Source organism: Stegastes partitus, unplaced genomic scaffold (assembly GCF_000690725.1).
Source record: "Stegastes partitus isolate 25-593 unplaced genomic scaffold, Stegastes_partitus-1.0.2 Scaffold806, whole genome shotgun sequence".
NCBI classification, from domain to species: domain Eukaryota; kingdom Metazoa; phylum Chordata; class Actinopteri; family Pomacentridae; genus Stegastes; species Stegastes partitus.
In genome coordinates, this window is record NW_007578537.1 from 8,601 (window position 1) to 28,809 (window position 20,209).

The 20,209-nt window shown below is 46.8% G+C and overlaps 1 protein-coding gene across 1 annotated transcript in view; it reads left to right on the forward strand.

Moving 5' to 3' along the window:
• The first annotated feature begins 3,098 nt into the window (after positions 1-3,098).
• Positions 3,099-20,209, forward strand: part of angpt1 (angiopoietin 1) — a 65,561-nt gene continuing 48,450 nt past the window's right edge. The window contains exon 1 of the mRNA XM_008292380.1: positions 3,099-3,772. Within this exon, the coding sequence (XP_008290602.1) occupies positions 3,416-3,772 (357 nt within the window). The 5' untranslated portion in view covers positions 3,099-3,415. The remainder of the gene's footprint in view (positions 3,773-20,209) is intronic.

Sequence of the window (20,209 nt, forward strand, 5' to 3'; positions counted from 1 at the left end):
ACCTAAAACAAACTAGGACTGAACTTTACGGCAGCTTCTATGTGAGTTTGAAGCAGAAATATCCAAACTCGACATCTTTCATACCCAGCTGTGGTTGCTGAGGCTGTTCTGGGTTTTTTTCCTGTGAAGCTGCTCTCAGAAGTGATGTGTAGTTTTAATTTTGCTCGCTCCAGGTTGCCCGGCGTTGGCGATTATCTCCCACTTAGTTTCCTTTGGACCTGCTCTGTGGCGCCTTCAGGACACCAGCAAAGTACGCCAACCGAAGACAAGCGCTCAGAGCAAACAAGCTTCTTGTGTCGGGGCCAGGCCCAGTTATTCAGAGGGTTTGTTATCTCGGGTCGCCTTCATGCTCCCACACAGAACTCCTGATATTACTGGATGTCAAACACACTCCTGACTCCTGAGCGTGGACCGCTGGCATGTGTAGACTCACAGTAAACATGCATGATGCAGCTCGTGAACACGCTGATAGAAGAACTCGCTGTGTACACAGATCTGGATGTTTTGCGCTGTGGAGGAATGTTGAAGCTCAGCCAGAAGCGGGACAGCTGTGTCTCCCTGAATCACACATTTTAATGGAGCGTCCACAACAAGGACTCGACCTCCGACCTCCGGCGCTGCGTTTCCTCACTCTGCTCCTTCTTCTGGCCTGATGATAAAGACACATTCCTTCTTCCCCCGCTCCTCATTCTTGGATTTCACTTTTGTTTTCCTGAAAGCCGAACAGCAGGGACAGAGACGTCCTGTACATGAGATGCAGGGACAGTGTAGTGTAATGGAGACACATGGACGACAGACTGAACATAAATACTACAGACAGGATTTTACAGATTCTCACGCTCACATTGTTTCCTCTGTTTCTGGGCTGCAGTGATGGAAAATGACTTTTAACGTCCTACAAGAATCTGAACAAAAACCACTGAGTCAGCAGCAGCTGGAGCCAAAACCTTCAAGTCTGAAGATAAAAGGTGAAGCTCCAACAGCTTGGACCTCAACATGTAGCAGCGACAGTCTCATGTAGGAAACAGAACAATGGAGGGTTTGTTAGCCTATGTGGTGAATTTATGTTGCTTCTGTCGATGTTTGAGAGGAGAAGACTGCTGCTGGACGAGGACATCGACAGAACAGAAAAATGGTTCTCGTTGTCCTCTAAACAGTCAGCACTGTCTTCACAGAGTCGAACCAATCGGCATCGAGATCCACACAGCAGCTGTTCAAGGCTGCTCAGATGAACCCACACTGGAGAAGGAACTTAATTCTGCCCTGAAAACAGCCTGGAAGAGGTTCTAGAGGGATGGTTCAGCACAAAACAGCTTAATGTGAGGCTGAATTAGCCACGACTGGAGTTCATGACACTCCTGAACCGCGGACCAGAAGGTTGGTGGATCATCTAGGTGCCAGGGAAAGAAGAAAAAAGTTATATAAAGATGATATCTCTGCTTCTTTTGGACAATTTTTAATACTTCAATGTGGATCCCGATGTTGTGAATGGAGACGCCATGCTAAATCTGCAGAGCATTCCTTCACAGTTTCATTTTGGGTTGATTTGATCACACCTGTGGTTACTGGTGGTTTCAGATCTGCATGACTGCAAGGGTTGGGTAATCTCACCAGGGTCCAGCCCTAAATCTGCAATCCTGCCAATTCTCTATCATCTACACCTCTACAATTCATTAGGCAGAGTGTTGTAATTCAAGTCTTCACTGCAGGAGGCCAGAGCTGCTTTGATTTGTAGCTTCATGCTTTCCATCCATCCAAGTTGTAAATTCTCCAGAAGTCCACCCAAAGAGACTGTTGGCAGCAGACGAATCGTACCTGTTGTAGTATAAATAGAACTGCTGGGAAAGTTCATGTGTGGATTCAAAAACCATGAATTGGCCTCAAGAAATGTAAATAATACAACTAGATGTAGAGTTTCGGATGTTCTGAGGCTCCAACAGATGGACTAAACCTGTATTCTCTACATGATGTCAGTAAACGTACCGTAGACCAGCTGTAGTACCTGGTTGTGCCACCAGGTGGAGCCTGTTTAGTTCTGTGGTAGTTCGGCTTAGCCAGACTATTCTGTAGAAGATAATCGTCTTTCTGCTATTGGAGGAAAAAACTCTCTTCTGGCTTGTTTATAATTCTTTAAACCAATCACGGTTGTTGTGGGCGGAGCTAAGTGAAGGACGTGGCTGTGATGTTTCCAGTGATGATGGAATTGTTTTGGTGAAACTTTTCATGCAGGGAGACGAACACTGTTATTAAAATGTTTTTGTTTTAAACCCCAGAAAGTCTGATTCCTGCACGATTCAAATTCTCTGAAAATGAGCAACCAGTGGCAGGAAGATACTCACATCCTGCATCCGCTGAGTTATGCTGAGTCATGGTGGCAGCAGAGAGCATTGTGGGAGTTTAGCAGCAACGGGACCATGACAGAGACTCTGAGGAGGTTCAGGACGTCTGACCACAGCTGATTGGTTTCAGACAAACTAGGATTGAACTTTACACCAACTTATCTCCAGTGGACTGAATCAGTAACATCAGCACAGGATGAATGTCGGCTCTGCTCAGTACGTGTGATCAGCTGATTGATTATTGATTGGAGAGGCTTTAATGAGGCGTCCTGTCACGACACCAGTGTGACAGCAGAAAGCTGAGTTTAGGTTTGTGCCGATCATTTACAAAAAAGACGATCAAAGATGCAGAGATGTAATTAATAAATACAAACAAGAGAATAAACACCAGGTTTATACAATATATGAAAACATTCCTCATTTAAATTTGAGACCTTTGTAAAGATCTCGTTTGCCTTCATGAAGTTCAATGAGCCCATACAGCCTCCAGAAACCCACCGAGCAGTAACGCAGCACCTGTCACGCTGCAGCAGAGCAGCGAGAAGCTCAGCAGCAGATAAATTAAACGCACACGTTTGGACCAGTTTTCAGCTCTGCACTGGAAGGCCGGTCGCCCACATGCCTGTAAGCCGATCCTCAGAGCCGAGCACATCCTCTGGATCACACAGCCACATTCCTGCAGCGCTGCGAGGGGCTGGAGCTGCTCGCCTCTCTCTCTCTCAACATAAGCGTGAGCAGAGCAGCGCTGAAGGCAGACGGACCAGGGGAGGTCTGACGACAGCAGCTCGCTCTCAATGCACACACTCGTAAAGGCTGATTTAGTGGAGCAGCGCCTCCGTTTGTAAGCCGGCCGTCACTCTGCAGGAGATGTGTGCAGCTTTCCCCGCCAGGACACAAACTTGAAGGAGGTTTGGAAATGCAGCATGGCAAGAATGTGTGCAGGAGGTCCAGGATGGATGACACATGTTTGAGGCCAGCTGTGTTCTGATCCAGCTCTCTGAGGAACATCTTGTAAAGCGGGAGCAGCTGAAGACACGAGAACTTAATTCACCTTCTGACCTGTTTGTGATCCTGCTATGATGCCGTGGTGCCACTTTGGGCGGCAGCTGCTGTCGCTGGCGGCGCTTCTGGTGATTGTGAGCTGTGGAGGAGGAGATCAGCGACGAGAGAGCAGCAGCAGCTCAGCCGGCAGCAGCAGCAGCAACAGGCGCTTCCACAAGATCCAGCACGGCCAGTGCAGCTACACCTTCATCCTGCCGGAGGGCGACGGAGCTGCTGGAGGCTCCTGCAGGGAGGCCAAGGCCAGCAGCAGCTCGCAGTACAACGCCAACTCTCTGCAGAGAGACGCGCCGCCGCCGGAGCCCGAGTTTCCCAACCAGAAGATCCAGCAGCTCGAGCACATCATGGAGAATTACACCCAGTGGCTGCAGAAGGTAAGAACCAGGTGTTCTGTTTGTGGAATTTTCCAGTTCTAATCGGATCCAAAAGTGGGTCCTTGAATTGGTGCATGAGAGCAGCGTGGCTCTTTGAAGTGGCTGTTTGTTGAGATGTTTGTGTGGTCTGTTTGTGGCTCCGCTGTTTGGGTTTCTGGACGAGCCTCTCAAACTGAAAGTTCTGTTTTCTTGTCGCCGACACGCTGTTTGTCAAAGTGTTTGTCTGCTCAGAGTTTATGTGCTTTGGGACCGGAGCTGTTGTTTCTGTGTGATGCTGCCTTTTCACACAGACGTGAAGCTGAACGCAGCCAAAAGCAGCCGAGCTGGAGGCGTTGCACAACCTGGTCCCGTGAACCCACTCGCATTTCTGTGTCCCTGATAATGTGATAATTTTAGAAAGAAGCTTCTGGAAAGAAAGCCCTCAGAACAAGAACTCTGTGACTGGTTACGTAACTCTGGACTGGTTGGTCACAGCGGTCTGACTGACATCCTGTGATTCTGTCAGACAAACACACACTTTCTATTTTCCGCTGCTTTCTTTCTGCATTTTAAACTCCTGAAGTCGGCAGATGTCTGAGCGGCTCGTCGGTCACGGAGGTGGTTTGGTGTCAGTCACCCTTCCCTCCAGCAGGCTGCTCTTTAATGGCCGGAAGTGTGAGATTCCCAGGAGACGCTCGGAGAAGGAAAAGACAGAACGCTCTCTTTATTTATTCTGGTCCTGCAGTTTAACTGGAAAACCCAGACTAACATAACAGTTTCATTTTCTTGTTGTTGTAAAATTCCTGTTAGATTCCTCTGGAGCGTCTGAGTGGACTCACAGATCCTGGAGGTGTTCGCCGGGTTCAGACGCGGTTCTGATCAGAACTGTGCTGCTGATATTATTTGGCAGACTTTGTGCTTTTTTAAGCTTTGAGACTTTGTGTCTCCAAATAAAAGCGAGACGATCTCAGCGAAACGAGGACTGGGATCGAACAAACAAACATCCTGCTGCTCCGTGTTGTCGCTGTGAAATAAGATTAGCAGCTCCGGTCTGCGGTGGACTGCTCACAGCGTTTGGGTTTATTTTGTCTAGAGAGCATCTCGGAGCAGATAACAGCTGACGGATTACAGAGCAGATGAGGAGTTAATCAGCCGGAGCTTCATCAATACCTCCAGTCTGTTCATTAGCAGCCCGGCGCCTGCTTCTCATTTACTCCCACAAAGTCAACTTTTCACTCCTCAGGTTGGCGGAAACGCTCATTTCTCAGCAGAGCCGGTGTCGGCTGCTCTGCTGCTGCCACACGTTGACTGAGTTTGTAATTAGGGAGCAAATTCAGAGTATCTCAGCGAACCCAGAGCTGGTGTAGAAACACGTCTGGATGAAGAATCGCATCTGTGCAGCATCAGCTTATCACCGGACTGCGTATCAGAGACTGTAAATCAGACTTTATCTCAGTTTGGCTGAAGGAATTCACCGTCGTGTAAATGATCAGAAGCAACGTGAGCTCGCCTCGTTTCAAACACACAAACCTTTAATTGATGACTCTGGGTTTTTTTGAGTCACACTTCTCGGCTTCCAAAAGCAATCAGTGTGTCAGGAGAGGCCAGAGGTGGAAGAATGGCGGCTTTATCGCTGCTCAGCAGACCTCATCGCTCTGTGATAGGACGGGTGATACTAAGAAAACAGGACGGCGGCCTGGAGCAGCGGCGCTTTGATCGATGAGACTCCAGAATAACTTGAAGCGTGGGACTAATGCTATCAAGCAAGAACAACCTAATGCTTTAAAATCCAAAGAGTCTGTCCATCAGTGCATGTAAAAGCCACGAAACTGAAGGTGAAGAGCCGACAGAAAGGACCCGACGAAGGCATCTGAGAGCCTCAAACACTCAGCGGAGACTAATTGCGCTGCGTGGGGGGAACATCAGGACGCAGTTAACATATTTCATTGGTCAGAAGATTAAGTGTCCCTTCAGTCTATCTGTCTTCATCACGCCGGCTTTTCGCCGCCCTGATGAAAGACGAGGCCGGTCCAGATAGCAGAGCGGCCCGGGGGTCGGACAGTCGCAGCAAACAGCTGCCGGGGAAGATCGTCCCTCCATCAGCCGACCTGATAACATTCCTGACCAGGCAAAGGTGGTCGCTGTCCGTCCAGGGATCAGTGCTGCCGGCCGAGGAGCCTCCAACCAGCCGTCTGAACACAGCTCTGCAGGATTAACGGCGAGGAGAGGAAACCGAGCAGCCAGAAACCAAAATAAAAATCTGTTTGGTTCACCAGAAGCTACAGAAGTCAGTTAAAAACATCTGACGTGATCGCACCGGAAGAGGAAGAAAGTGGGTTTGAAATGCAGGTTTCAGAAAGTCTCCAAAGTTAAAACATTTATCAGCCAGAAACGACAAAAACAGAAACAACTGCTGGATTTTTAACAGCTGTTCCCTCGTGTCTGAACCACATCTGACCTGAAAATGCTGATGTTTCATCAGAACCCAAAAAACGGACCGTTTGTTTGAACCAGATTCTGTAAAAAACAAAAAGTTCTGTGTTGCTCAGCTTCAGACATCATCAGAGCTGCCACCAAAAGTCACATGACAATGAAGAAAAAAAGTAGGCGGTTAAATCGGTTTGGTTTTTAAAATCGGTTTTATCAGAAGTTAAAGTAATAAATGAGAAACAGGAGAGCAGCTCCTGGAACAAAGACGTCTGTAGATCCGACAGCAGACGACTTTCAGGAGTGAATTCCTGCAAATCTGTTAGAAACCAACCGACCAGAAAGAAACCAAGACGTCAGAATGTAAAAGAAAACAGGTTTGTTTCTTCAGCACCTCATCACACACGGAGGTTATTCAAAGGAAAAATAAAACGTGTAAATGATCAGACACAAGACAGCAGAAATATATCAAACATTACAGGAAGATGAACAAAGTGCACAGATTTTAATAATTATTAAAACACACCGACCAAAACAGCAAAAAAGACAAATATATCTACATGAATAAATGCTGGTAAAATATAAAAAAATAATAAAATTAGATGAATTAAAGTGCAGACAGTGAATAAAATGCATGTTTATCACAAAGCTGTGAGAACAGAACCAGAACATGGACTTCATGTTTCCATACTTCTTGTCTTTTCCTGTTTCATCCGTCGACGTGTCTGAACAAAGACTCTGATGGAGACACTGGGTTGTTGTCGGCACTAAATCTGTAGAGAATCACTTCAACCAGGATGGTTTAAAGGCAGCTTGCAGGTTTATATTTTCAGCAAAAATCTCACCAGAATCCAGTTCAACGGCTTTTTAGAGGTCCTGGTGGAGCTACGCTAACGCTAACACCTTCTGGACAGCTGCAGGTAAAGACAGACGTCTCTAATCACGAAGCACGGATTAAAAACTCCTTCACTAAATACGTGTTGAATAAAAAGTCATGTTTGCACGAACCTCCTGCTGTTGGACTCAGTCTGGTTGGTTTCTACACCAGATGTGTATAATGTTATATGTTACATGTTATAATCATTCAAAACACTTTAACTGAGACAAATCAGGGTTTAATCAGTGAAAAGACTCTGAGCACCAGTTTGTCTTTCCTCAGGATAAAACTGGATTCCTTCTCCTCCGTCGGTCGGTCGGTCGCTGCCAAACCCCACGTCGGACCTCCAGTCGCAGGTGAAGCTCGGCCAGACGTCAGGCTATCAATAATCATCACACATTTATTAACATGATGAGCTTAAAGCCTTAAACCAGATGTGCAGCTTTTATACGATCCAGAGCTGTCACTGGATTTCTGTAGCTAACCGCTGATTCAGACCTTCTCTGTTGTTCCAGGCTTAGTTTACAGGAAGTGCTTCCACATGAGCATCTCTGTCATTCTGGGTTCTTTCTGTCGCTCTGAGCATCTCGCCAATGACGATGTTTGTAAGTTTGTCTACGGACGCCTTCAGCCGGTTGTTTAAAATGCAGGAATCCTGATGCTCTTTGAAGCAACAGTTCAGCATCTCGACTGAAAGTAGGAGTCAGAAGATCAGAGGAACCAGATGTACATGTGACGTAGAAGAAGGTTCTACGGTTCTTTGAGTCCATTTACACCCTCAGAGTTCCACTATAGAGCAGCTGGACTTCTTTTTGTGGTTCTTGGAGACGTTTCACCTTCATAGAGGAAGTTCTGACCGACTGACGTGGACCTCCAGATGTTTAGAAGGTCTTGACTGAAGGTGAAACATCTCAAAGAAGCAAAAATGAAACTTGTTTTTTACTGAAGCTCTCAGGTAAACAATGAATGTTTCAGAAAACGTTCCTGTACCTTCTGAGAACGTCCCTGATACTTCAACATTTCAGGGCCGCTGGAAGTTTTTGGCGCCGGCCGAGGCTCGCTGAGCCAAACGCTGAATCTGCTCTCGGGACTAATAGATCTTCTGGTTTCCCTCCTGGTGGAGACGCTAGAGAGTGTTTCAGAAAAGTGTTTGCTGAGAAAGACGAGCCGAGCCAAAGCAAGCTGTCGATGGGAGGAGGGGAAGCGTTCGGAGGCGTCTCGTCCCCGTGAAGCTCTGAAGCTGCAGCGACATGTGGCCGGCAGCTTGTTTCTCCTGCAAGTAGAAGGCTGAGTATGTTTCTCCACTTAATGCCGTCGGAGGCCACACAGCTCGGAGCAGAAACTATCTGTTTTAGTGGTGACTTCCTCCACCACAGTTTATTTTCGCTGATAAACGGCCAAAGAAAACAATCGGACGATACATAAAGGAGAAGAAATGCTCGGAGGAATACGGAGCTCTTCCTCCGTGACCCCGAAGCTTGTAAAAGGGAAACCGTAGAAACTGTGGACGGACAGTAACGGCTTCCAGAGGAGTTGTCATGGTTACGCTGCCTGAAAGCGAAAAGGAAGGAGAGATGGGAATAAGGAAAAACATTACAGCCGTGATGAAGTATTTAGATGGAAAGTGGAGCCCAACGTTGGTGAAGGCTTTTTTCCCAGCTGGTGGCCCCAAACTTTCCTAAAACTGTGATCCTGTTCAGGCAGGTACTGGACACCTCCGTCTCCTTAAAGCTCCATAAATGAAGCAGTAAATCTCCTGGTGATTCCTCTGCTTGCCTTGAATGCGTCTCGCGGCTATAAAGCAACAGTTGGGCTCCTTTTCCATCATTCATTTGAGCAAATGACTCTCCGGTGGCCGTCTCGCGGTGGATTTACTTTGTTTTAATTACAAGGTTATACGTTTGGCTAAATGCTCGCAGGATTTACGACGTCCCGTCTGAAAACAGCGCTGCTTTCTTGTAGCTTGGCACCCGCTGATGCATCTGTGGAATAGGTTGAGTTTCCTCCGATAGGTTTGTGTTTCCATTCGCCCCCGAGTCCAGTCACTCCCGTAATGGTGCTAATTTTTCTTCATTTGGTTCTGTTACGACGTGGCTCTGCAGCCAGTTACTCAGATCTGGTCAAGCCTGAATAATTGACTCTTCGAGGTCACTTGGAGGCAACAAACCGACTATAAACACAAACCTGATGTATTATTATTATGATCAGGTGATGTCCCAATCCGATGTCAGATTTGGACTCTGCTTAACAGAAACACTGTTCGAGCTGAAACTAGCCTGTTTGAAACACATGAGAGTTTCTGCAGCAGGAGGACGCCTTTTCATTTCTACCACCCTTGTTTTTCATTAACTCAGCATGTTGGCCAGAAAACATGGCGACCGCTTGTTTGCATGTACAGTTTTGGACGGATTGATCCTTGTGAGTTATAAAGTAGTGTTATGATGGAATAAACCTGTCAGTCCCTGGACAGGAAGTCATAGTTTGGGTCAAACAAACCTATAAACCATAACTTAGTGAAAAGTAGTTCAGTAGTCAGTGCTTCATGTTGTGTTGTAGACATTTAATGCTGCAGGTCGGAGGTCCTGAACCTCCTCAGAGTCTCTGTCATGGTCCCATTGCTGCTAAACTCCCACAATGCTCTCTGCTGCCACCATGAGCTGTAGTCTGAGTGACGCCTGCTCTGGTCTCTACACAGGAAGAGGCTCCACCTGGTGAAACAACCAGGTACTGCAGCTGGTCTTCACCTGGAAATCTCTCATTGCTCCCCTTTTACAGACACTGAGCAACATTAGCCTCCATGTAAAGTCCAGTCTCACTGTTCCTGTAGCTCTGATTTGGTCTTCATCAATCTCAAAGGAGGATTTCTGGCTCTTTCTGTGCTAAATGTTCCTTTAAGCTAGCTAGCTATTCGCTAACCTCGTGCTCCTCAGAGCTGAAGCTAGCTGCTAGCTGCCTGATAGCAATCTGTGGGTTTGTAACTCTGGCACTCACACGGTCATTTGATCGACTGCTAGTATGAAAACGTTGCTTTAAGGTAAGTGTATGGAAGCTTAATTCTACTGTTTAAATATTTTCTTATCAAATTGCTGAAACCAGAGCGAACGCTTATTTCCAAGTGAATGAGCATAAATAATGTTGTTTCGGGCAGCGAGTGGACGTCATTAGGACCGAGTGAGTAAGCTCTGGTCAGAAGAGCTGCCAGAAGGTTCACGTCTGCATGTGAGCCACTGCTGAGGCTGACTGATGATGAGCCAGAGATGAGCTAATAACGCCTCCGATAGAGCGAAGCATCAGACGTCGGAGTCGGTCTGAGCGCTCGGTTGAAGTCCTGCGTTGTTCCTGCAGCGAGTCCGACTGTGTTTGAACTGGTTTCAGTCGCCGTTATCGGCCCGTGTTTTTGTTTTATAATGACTCCCGATAAAGCCAGCAGATGATAATACTGCTCACCCGTATCTGCGGCCAGTTGTTTTCCTCCAGACTTCACTTCATTTAAATCTGAGCCTGATGGAGGTCGTGTTAGAAAACACGAGCGTGTTTGGATACTGGAGGACCTGCAGGACGTCCGACCCGGTGTGGATTCACTGTAACGGCGTTCGTCACTTTCTCTCACAGCTGCTTCGCTTCCAGGAAAAGATAACTCTGAGAAAACACTCGTGTCCTCCACTGCTGACTCTGGCAGCGAGCAGGACCATGAAAAATGAGGATACGCTGAGTTTTAATGCTCTCGTGTCTCATTTTATGTCCATCCAATCGTGAAGCGGTGTATCTGATAATTTTTAATCCCAGCGTTGATGCTGTGAAGCCTTTGAAGCGAGGAGAAGGATTCCTGCTGCCTCTCCCCACAGCGCCTCCCCGGCAGATGTTGCCTCTGACTCTACGTCTTTGTCCCTCAGAGCTCTGGAGGACACCTCGCTGGATCTCAGCCGCGAAGGTCGAGTCCTGTCAAACCGGAGGAACAAAAGAATCACAATCAGATGCTTGAATAGGAGAAGAAGGAGCTGTGGAATCAGATCAGGTTCTGTTTTGTTCTTGTGGTGAACAACTTGTTCTCAGACCCTGAGCTGTTCTCTAAACCTCTGAGCGGATTGATTTCATCTGTTTTGTTCTTCTGTGTGCAGAGTGGCTCGCTGAATGTTCTTCAGATGCAGGTTTTGGTGGAGACGGTCTGTAGTCGGGACCCTGGAGTCCGATCAGCTTCCGTCTGCCCGCTGGTTGTTGTGATTGTTGCGACGCCTCGTTCAGCCGACGCTCAGACTCAAACATCCAGACGCCACAGATCTGCACCCACTGCGTGTTTTGACATCAGAAACAGTCGTAACTCTGCAGAGTCGTGTCTGCGCCGCCTCGGGCCGAGCCAGACTTCTCACTTTCCACATAATACCAGGCTGCAGTTGGCAAACTGACTGCAGGCCAGAAGAGAAACGCAGTAAAGTGGGTTAAAGCCCGACTCTCCTGATCCACGGCTCGGTCCGGCAGCAGTCACAGGTCCTCAGCAAAAACACGCTCCTGTAAAGTAAAACCCTGCTGATGCACATCGTTTAGGCTGCACGCTTTGGTGACGATTAAAACTAACGATGCACCAGTTTTACTTCCTTCATACTGGTTTTAATACCGACACCACAACATATATAAAACGTTCTGTTTAACATCAGTCATCTGATCTGTGACACAGAACTTCTTATGCAGACAAGCCGTCACCGACTTTTACAAACTAAAATGCAAAATAAGTTCATTTGCTTTTACGAACATGTCAGCATTTTAATGAAACAACAGAACAAGCCGGAACAACGTTCACTTCTGTTGGACTTTAACGGCTGCAACAGGCGGACTCATGATTTAGATCATCTGTAATACGACATGTTTACATTTTAATCCAGTTAAAGAGAATAAAACGTGTTTAATCAGCAGTGAAGTCATTTGAAGGCTCAGACGACCTCTGCAGACACATGGTCAGCTCTGATGTTCTGATCAGAGCATCTCTTAACTGATCGGTACCAGCATGAACCCAAATGTGTCCGAACGCCAGAGGAGCAGATTTTGGGTCATATTTTTAATAAACACATTTTAATCAGTAATTGCACCAGTTTTGCTTATTTCATGGGTTCAGTTTAACGTCAGCCTTTAACAGTGAAGTCGACTCTCGAGCTGCTCGGCGGCCGAACAGGATCCAGCGAATAAATCTGTCGCTTGGCGGCGGAGCTTTTCGTCTGCGTTCACGGCCGCTGCTGTTTGTTTAAACGGACGAGTTCTCCGAGGTTCTGGGACGCAGAAGTTAATCCTCCAGAGCTCCGAGCGCAGATCAGCGCCGCACGTTGGTGTTGGTTGCTGTGTTTGTTTGATCTGCACAAGTCTGTGTTTGGACGAGGTGACCTTCAGACCGGCCTGAGGAGGATCTGAGATGTTTCTTCTGTGGACTGGAAGCGGCTTCAGGTGAAGACAGGACTTCATGTTTTATCCGTGGCTGTCAAACAGAGCTCCCAGAATGCCTGTGGAGACACGGACCAAGAGGATGACGTTTTTATTTTGCTGAACCAAATGACCCAATGAGTGAGTGTATAAAGGGAAAAGCAGATTTAAACTGGTCATAATGGGACTACTGGTGTGATGCTATCTGCACGTCTCTGCCTCGTGTGCAATGACAATAAAGCTGAACCTCATCTAAAGTGAATTACAGCCGCATGAAGTGCATCGAGCTCAGCAGCTACACATGATGTGGAGATGTAGATGTTTTATTGAGTTTGTCTGTGAATAAAGGCAGGAAACCACATAAACACAGAGCAGCTGCATTATGGGGAGGAAGTGAAAGATAGAAGTAATAGTTTGAGTCTACAGGCGTGTTTTGGGCCCTACAGGTAGATTATTGATGGATGGATGGATGGATGGATGGATGGATGGATGATGGATGGATGGATGGGTGGATGGGTGGATGGATGGATGGATGGATGGATGGATGGATGATGGATGGGTGGATACTTGTTCTTAATGACGGCTGGTTGACTGGACTGTAACCAGTCTTCACCACATCACTGCTATGTCAACACTCGCTGCCTCTGATTGGACGAACCTCGTAGGCGGTCGGCTCCTTTTAGTTATAATCTGATAACGGTTCAGTATTTCTGGAAGCATCTGAGATGAGAAATAATCCTGAATGTGTCTTTGTTTTAGACGTTTTCAGGACGTTCTGGAGGCAATGCAATGCAAACGTTTCAGACCAAGTGTTGAGTCAGTGAGCTTTGGTCATGAAGTCAGCTCTGTTCTACAAGTCACTGGGATACAGGAGCTCTTCCCCAGTTGATCCCAGTTTGGTTCCCATTGAGCTCTGGTTGGAGGCCATGAAGCGTGACGAAGACCTTGTTATGGTGCCCGTTGCTAGCTAAACTAGCTAAACCAGCTAAACCAGCTAAACCAGCTAAACCAGCTAAACTAGCTGAACCCCCACAAAGCTGCGGGACATGAAGGAGCCGACTGGAAGCAGAACAGCAACACCACGAGTCTCAAACTTCATTCTTGACCAGAAAGCAAAAACACTATGTGGCCTCCAGGTCCATTTAGCGTCTGGAATTTGAAAGAACGAGAAGTGAGAACTGAACGAAAGATGTTTTTGGCTCTGAACATGGTGATCTCGGCTTAATTGCACTTTTTGGTTTTGATCCTTTCATGCACTCATCTTGTGCTCTTTATCTCTGTAAGAAATGCAAAAACAACAGAAACCTGCCAGAGGTCACGTCTGCAGGTCACATCGTCCTCCTGGGCTCCTATAAATCCTCCTCTTCCTTTCTTTTATCCAGTTGAACATCTTCACTCAGCAGAAATAAGACGTAATCCATCCAAACAACAAAGTCTGAACCCGTTGGATGCACGACTCACAAATATATTCATGCTGCAGTTTTTCCACAAAGAGCAGTGACCAACAGACGATAAAGAGACACAAACATCCACGTTATCAGTCTTTTCATCCATCAGAAGCTGCAGTAAATGGATGCACATTATCGTTAATAGCAGCCGTCATGGACGCACCTCAGACTGAAGCTGGAGCGAGCGTCTGCATCTCATTCTTCTGCCTCATTTAAGGGAAATTCAGACCCATATTCATGCACACACTCAGACTGAAAATACCAGCATCAGTACTTAAAAAGGCCTCATGCACCCACAGACGTGATGTATAGCTCAGGGTGTGTCTGAAGCAACAGTGGAAGAGCACAGAATGACTCACGAGTAACTCTATCTGGACGCGATGCGATAGCCGTCTACGGCGTTGGAAGAGCAAACACATGAAGATAAAGAGATGTGGATGGAGAAAGTGAGAAAAGCTGTAAAGCTGTGGTCGGACTGTAACCCTGCACAGCCTCAGGATGGTTTATAAAGCCTGCAGCGCTCCTTAATGGGATGTTAGGGTGGAAGATAAACACCCATGTGACGTTGACGGAAACAGCCTTTGTCATTAAATGCACATTCATTCTGATTAGAAGAGACATCCAGCGTGATAGATGGCGCTGCTGGCGCTCACACTGGAACATTCTCCCCCCGACTGGGAGCTTTAGCATAAAAACGCTGTATGTAGTCAGGTTTCTGCTGCGGCCGGCTTCAAGCTAAACTTTTGCGTCCATTCCTGCAACTTTTCTTTGCAGAGGAGCCCCGCTGTGATGTTTAGAGGGTACACAGGAATGCTAGCTCAAATATTTGGACCCCGAAGCCTCCTCGGTGCGATGGCGGGTTTGCGGTGGGCTCCAGCAGAAGGACCAGACTGACAACATGGACGCACAAAGCAGCCGTCGTCATTCCTGCTCAGATGTGTCCCCGAGGAAAGATTCCCATGTCGGACCACAACATCTCCAGACGGGGTTCCAGGCCCGGGATGAAGGAGCAGGTCCCGCTTTGTTTGCTTGTTTGGCTTGGTGCGTTCCCACGTCTCGGGTGAATGCGAGGACTTCCTCTCCCATACGGCCAGATAAGCGTAATTAATTGGAGTGATTTCTGGGCCCACTTTGACATTAGAGAGCAGGACTGTAACCGGAGGATTTGTGAAAATATACATCCATGCGTCAGCTTCACTGTCTTTGCCTTCGTTTATCACCGACGGAAACGTCTCTGATGGCGACTGTTGCTGCTGCACGTGGTGGAAACAGTCCGTCTGGTTAGAAGGCAGAACCGGGATTATTTGGGGAAATGGACAAATGAGAGTTTTTGTAGGTTCATAAAGGAAGACAATGAACAAAACTGAGGAAGTCCAGAGTGCTTCAGGACTCCCTCCAATGAAAACCAGCTTTTCTACCTTGTTAGCATGTTCTTATGGTGTTTTTTAAGCTCGAGGCCACATCCAGGAGCTGCAGCTGCTGGTTCCAGCAGACGGTGGATGTTTTTAATCCACAGACGTTTGTATAACGGTTGATTGTATTTAAGTTGTTTTTGTTCGATTGTTATTCGTTCTTTGGACGTTTGTCCATCCTGAGGTTGAACCTCGACTCCTGAACGCCGTAAATAGTTTAAATATTGTGAAGATCTGCAGTTTGTGTCTGTGGCTGCAGAGGAAGACGTTCAGGTCACATCTGAACCAAACCGTCCACATTCAGGCTGTTTTTATGCAGGAACGGATTATTTTCAGCTTCTGAATGTGTCCCTTTGCTGCACAGATCTGAGTTTGAGGCATTTCAATGAGGCCTGGAAAGTTTTTACAACTATTTTAAAGTAATACCAAACACTTCATTATGACCAAATATTAAACTTAGAACCAATTTTGTTCATGATAACATTGAAGAAGTAGATGTTTTAATATTGTTAATGATAATAAAAATGAAGAATACGTCTCTTATCAATGATTTGTCAGGACTTCACTTGAACTCTGTGTGTTTCTGCAAAACTAAACCGATCTACATGAAACCTAAAAATGAGCAGTTTGCTGAATGAAGCTCACAGTAGCTCCAGGACATCCTGATGTTCCTCCTTCACACACTTCATCAGACTGTTCTCAAGACGTTTTCACACTGATTTAAGCTGTTCGTCATAACTGCTGGAATTTATTCTCACAAAGACGCCAAACGATCCCCGTCTGGACCGACTCTGGAAATTCATTTCCTGAACAAAAGTCTGATTGTGAAAAAAGCCGAGTCGTGTCCACACAGTTGTACCAATATCAATACAAAGGAAAGCAAACATTTCTGTTGGACGTGCTCACACACGGTGTCTGGTCCATCTCTCATGTTCTAAAGTCAAGAAAAAGTGCATGTGTTTCATAACACGCTGTCAAAACGGTAATTTGTGTTCCTCGTTTGGCTTTTTAGATGAATTGACTTTAATCTCACGCATGAAAGACGGACAGAAAGAGCACTTTGGTTGATTCATGTTGCTCTGGGGTTCGATCAATCACCGAAGGTATGTCCTGTAGACAAAACACTGTCACAGTTTGGATTCAGAGAGTCCTCGGGCCGGATCGTTCACACGCCGCTTCCTGTTAGTGATGCTGCGCTCGTCTTTATGTAAGAGGAGGACGGAGAAATGACGATCACAAACTAAAAACAGAACATTCAGCCTCTCAAGCTTTTCATGTTTTTGTACGTTTGACTTGGTAAATAAACCTTTAAATCTAAAGTGTGACTCACGGCGGCCACAGTTCTGCCAGCTTGTGTTTCAAAATGATGATTTAGCGCCACGTTCCTGACATTTCATTCAGGCTCGGGCCGGATTCTGTTGTGGTTTTGTGTTGTTGTAACGAGCAAACCGGCCACAGACGAAGCTCGTTAGTGTTTCAGCAAATCTGCACCATCACATTTGGTTATCGCGCCGCTTTCAGGGATTCATTCGTATCGAAATGTGATTTACTAAGTCGAAGAGTATTTGACAAAATGTGGAAAATATGCAAATCAAGTCAAACGTTCAGCCTCGTGTTGGACCTTCTGACTTGTTTTTCCAAAGAATCGTCAGTCAGCCTTGAAAAGTCGACCAGGCAGATATTCTCACTTTCTTTTATTGTCTGCCCTGTTGACAAACCAGTTTGACAGAAAACCTTTGAAGGGTGAAAAATGGTGAAGCTCTGAACCTGCCAAACGGTTCTGGGCACCTCAGACTCTGCACCGGGATCCAGCTAATGATATATACAGAGGAGCGGCCGGCTGGCTCTCAGGTTGTGTACACAAGCTTCATTATGTCCTTGGAGATGCAGAACCGAAACGCTATGAGGTCAACACAACAGTGTCTTGAAGGACAAACAAAGGAGAAGAAAAGGAGAGCAGAAGATGTGAGGACTTGGATGCAGACTGCTGGCAGTAGCCGGCTTGTTTTTCAGATGGCAGACTGAAGATCAACAGTATGAATTCACGGTGAGGCCGGACCACCCACCTCACTGCACAGCTCCCCGTCCTTCACAACTGAGCTGCATTCTGAGGTATTTACCCCCAAGTGGGGCAACTGTGAGTTAGCAGACAGCTACATGGTCCTGGTTAGGAGGTCCCATGTTCAACCGTTGTTCATTCATTTATGTTTTCACTTGCTTCCAAACTACATGGTTAAGAAAATATAATGTTTGGGTTAAAATTGGCCTTTTCACACCTTTAACTAGCTGCAAGGTGGCGCAGTGGTTAGCATCGTGGCCTCACAGCTAGAAGGTCGCCGGTTGGCGTCCCGGTGAGGACACCCGGGATCTTCCTGCGTGGAGTCTCCATGTTCTCCCCGTGCAGCGTGGGTTCTCTCCGGGTTCTCCGGCTTCCTCCCACAGTCCAGAAACATGCTGAGGTTAATTGGTGATTGTAAATTGTCCGTAGGTGTGAATGTGAGTGTGCTTGGTTGTCTGTCTCTAAGTGTAGCCCTGTGATAGACTGGTTACCTGTCCAGGTGAACCTGCCTTCACCCTGAGTCAGCTGGGATAGACTCCACCCCCCCGTGACCCTGGTGAGGATGAAGGTGTAGAGATGATGGATGGACACCTTTAACTACATGTTAGCAGCTTGGTTAGGGTTTGGCACCAAAGCTAACTGGTTAGGTTGAGGAAACATCCTGCATTTGGCTCCAACATGACTCATTTGCAGCATGTTTGTTGCTTCATCTCCGTGCTCTGGGTGAGCAGGGTGATGATGCTGAGAGGAGATGGTCAGAAAACAAACAGTCCTTGATAGCGTAGGTCAGTTTTATACGAGTGTTAGTTTCAGGAGATGGATTTGTCGCTGCCCTCCTCTGTCCTTCCACCACCTTTACTTCCTGTTTCTACGTTAATTCCTTCGTGGCACAGAGAAAGTCCTGCCAGGCAAAGTTTAAACCACAGCGAGCCAAAGTGAAACCAGAACCAAAAGCCCTGCTCCAAAAGTCTGAAAATTCAATTTAATTTTATTTTCATAGAATCAAATCATAACATGAATCATCGGAGGGCACCTCACACAATCAAACCTCGTTCAGAGTTACAGCTGCTCTAAAAAGTAAAAACAGAGGCTTTTTTAAAAAAGCGTGTCCTTCAACAAACTCCATTTCCCATAAACCCTCAGAGTTTTCTGACTAAACATCACAGCTGGACAGAAGAGACGAGTCCGAATGAGTTAAATCAGACGTCTGTGCAAACAGCAGGACGAGGAGGAGCGAACGCTGAGGAATGATTAGAGATTAAACTACAGACAACTTCAGAACAAACTGTTGTTTTACTGGTGTGATGCTGCAGAGCCTCGGTGGTGTTGCTTCAGACAGCTCGTGTTTCTTCTTCTGTGCACAAAGTTTAACTTCACAAAGGTTCTGATCACATGTTGTGTTTGTCTTCTACATGTAGACAGTGATTCAGGTCATTCAAACTCAGACGTTTTCAAACAGCTTTTAAAGTGCAGGTTTATAAAAGCTCTGGTTTTTTGTGTGGACGCGTGAAAATGAAAAGTTTGGGAAGAAAAGATGGTTCCGACATCGACGGCTTACATACTGGTCTATCTCCTCCTCCTTCATTTCTTTCTTCTTCGTCCTTTCTACAGTTTAAAATCTGTAGAAAGGACGAAATGAAAACGTGTTCTTGTCTGAAATCTGCTGTATTCGTGATGCTGATGCTCATGACAGTGTTCAGTGTGATGCTGTGAATGTGAAGCATCGCTGTGTGGACAAAACAGGAGTCATCTGTCTGGAAAAACATTTTATTACACATTAAATCTGTAAAAAGATTCCCTAGAACATGTTTAAATTGTTCACCATAATGCTGGATGAGGGATTAGACTGAAGCTCGTGTTGATGTTACGTCGTGACATCGGCTCCATGACAGCTGCTAGCGTTAGCATTAGCTCACCTTTAGGACCGGCGTCCACACAGTCCAGGAGGTGTTCTGTGGGTGGCAATCAGACAGCACTGTGGGGGTTTAGCTAGCAACGGACAAAGACTTCTGGGACGGCTAGTGACCTCAGAACAGAGAGAAACTGGGATGAACAGCGTTTCTTTACCCAGTGGTACACGTGACATGTGTTTACTGACTGAACCAACAGGATCAGGACCAGGGCCTGCTGCTGCCATCGGCTCATCGATTGTTGATTGGTGATCATCAGATCTCATCGTCCTGCCACCTCCCTGTGAGACAACAGACGTTAACCCACCATCACCAGTCCGTTAATGTTGAATAATCCAAAGGCTGACCTCACAGTGCCTGAACAGAACCGCTAGATCTCACCTGAACCTGGAGGACAGAATGGTCCAGGTTCAGGTGAGACGTGTTCGGTTCTGGTTTGGTTTTAAATGTCATTCAGTCTCATTCTGTGAGAAAATGTGGCAGCAGTTGAGAGAAGGCCTGGATGTTGGGTGAAGGTCAGCGAGGTCAGTAGAGGGCTGTTACTCACCTCCTCTGACAGAGTTTAAGACCGAGAGCCTCAAACTGCTTCAGGCTGGATCTAAAGACAAACAGCTCAGTGTCTGAGTGAGCTGTGAGCTAGAAGCTGTATCAGAGCGCTGTGGAGAGTGTCGGGATGACACCTCCGAAAGCCCGCCACAGTGAATTACTGGGCCCGCATTCAAAGAGGGGTGTCAGGTTCACCTTCCACTGTGGGTGTGTGATAAGGAGGCGTGAGTGTGTTTGCTGGCGTTGGTCCCGAGGTGGCTGCTGATGCGTCGGGAGGTGATGATTTAGGGGGTAGGCGATGGTGGGTAATAGCCCCCCATCACTCCTGTCCACTAAAGTGGTCTGTAATGGATCCAGATGCATCCCAGAAGCC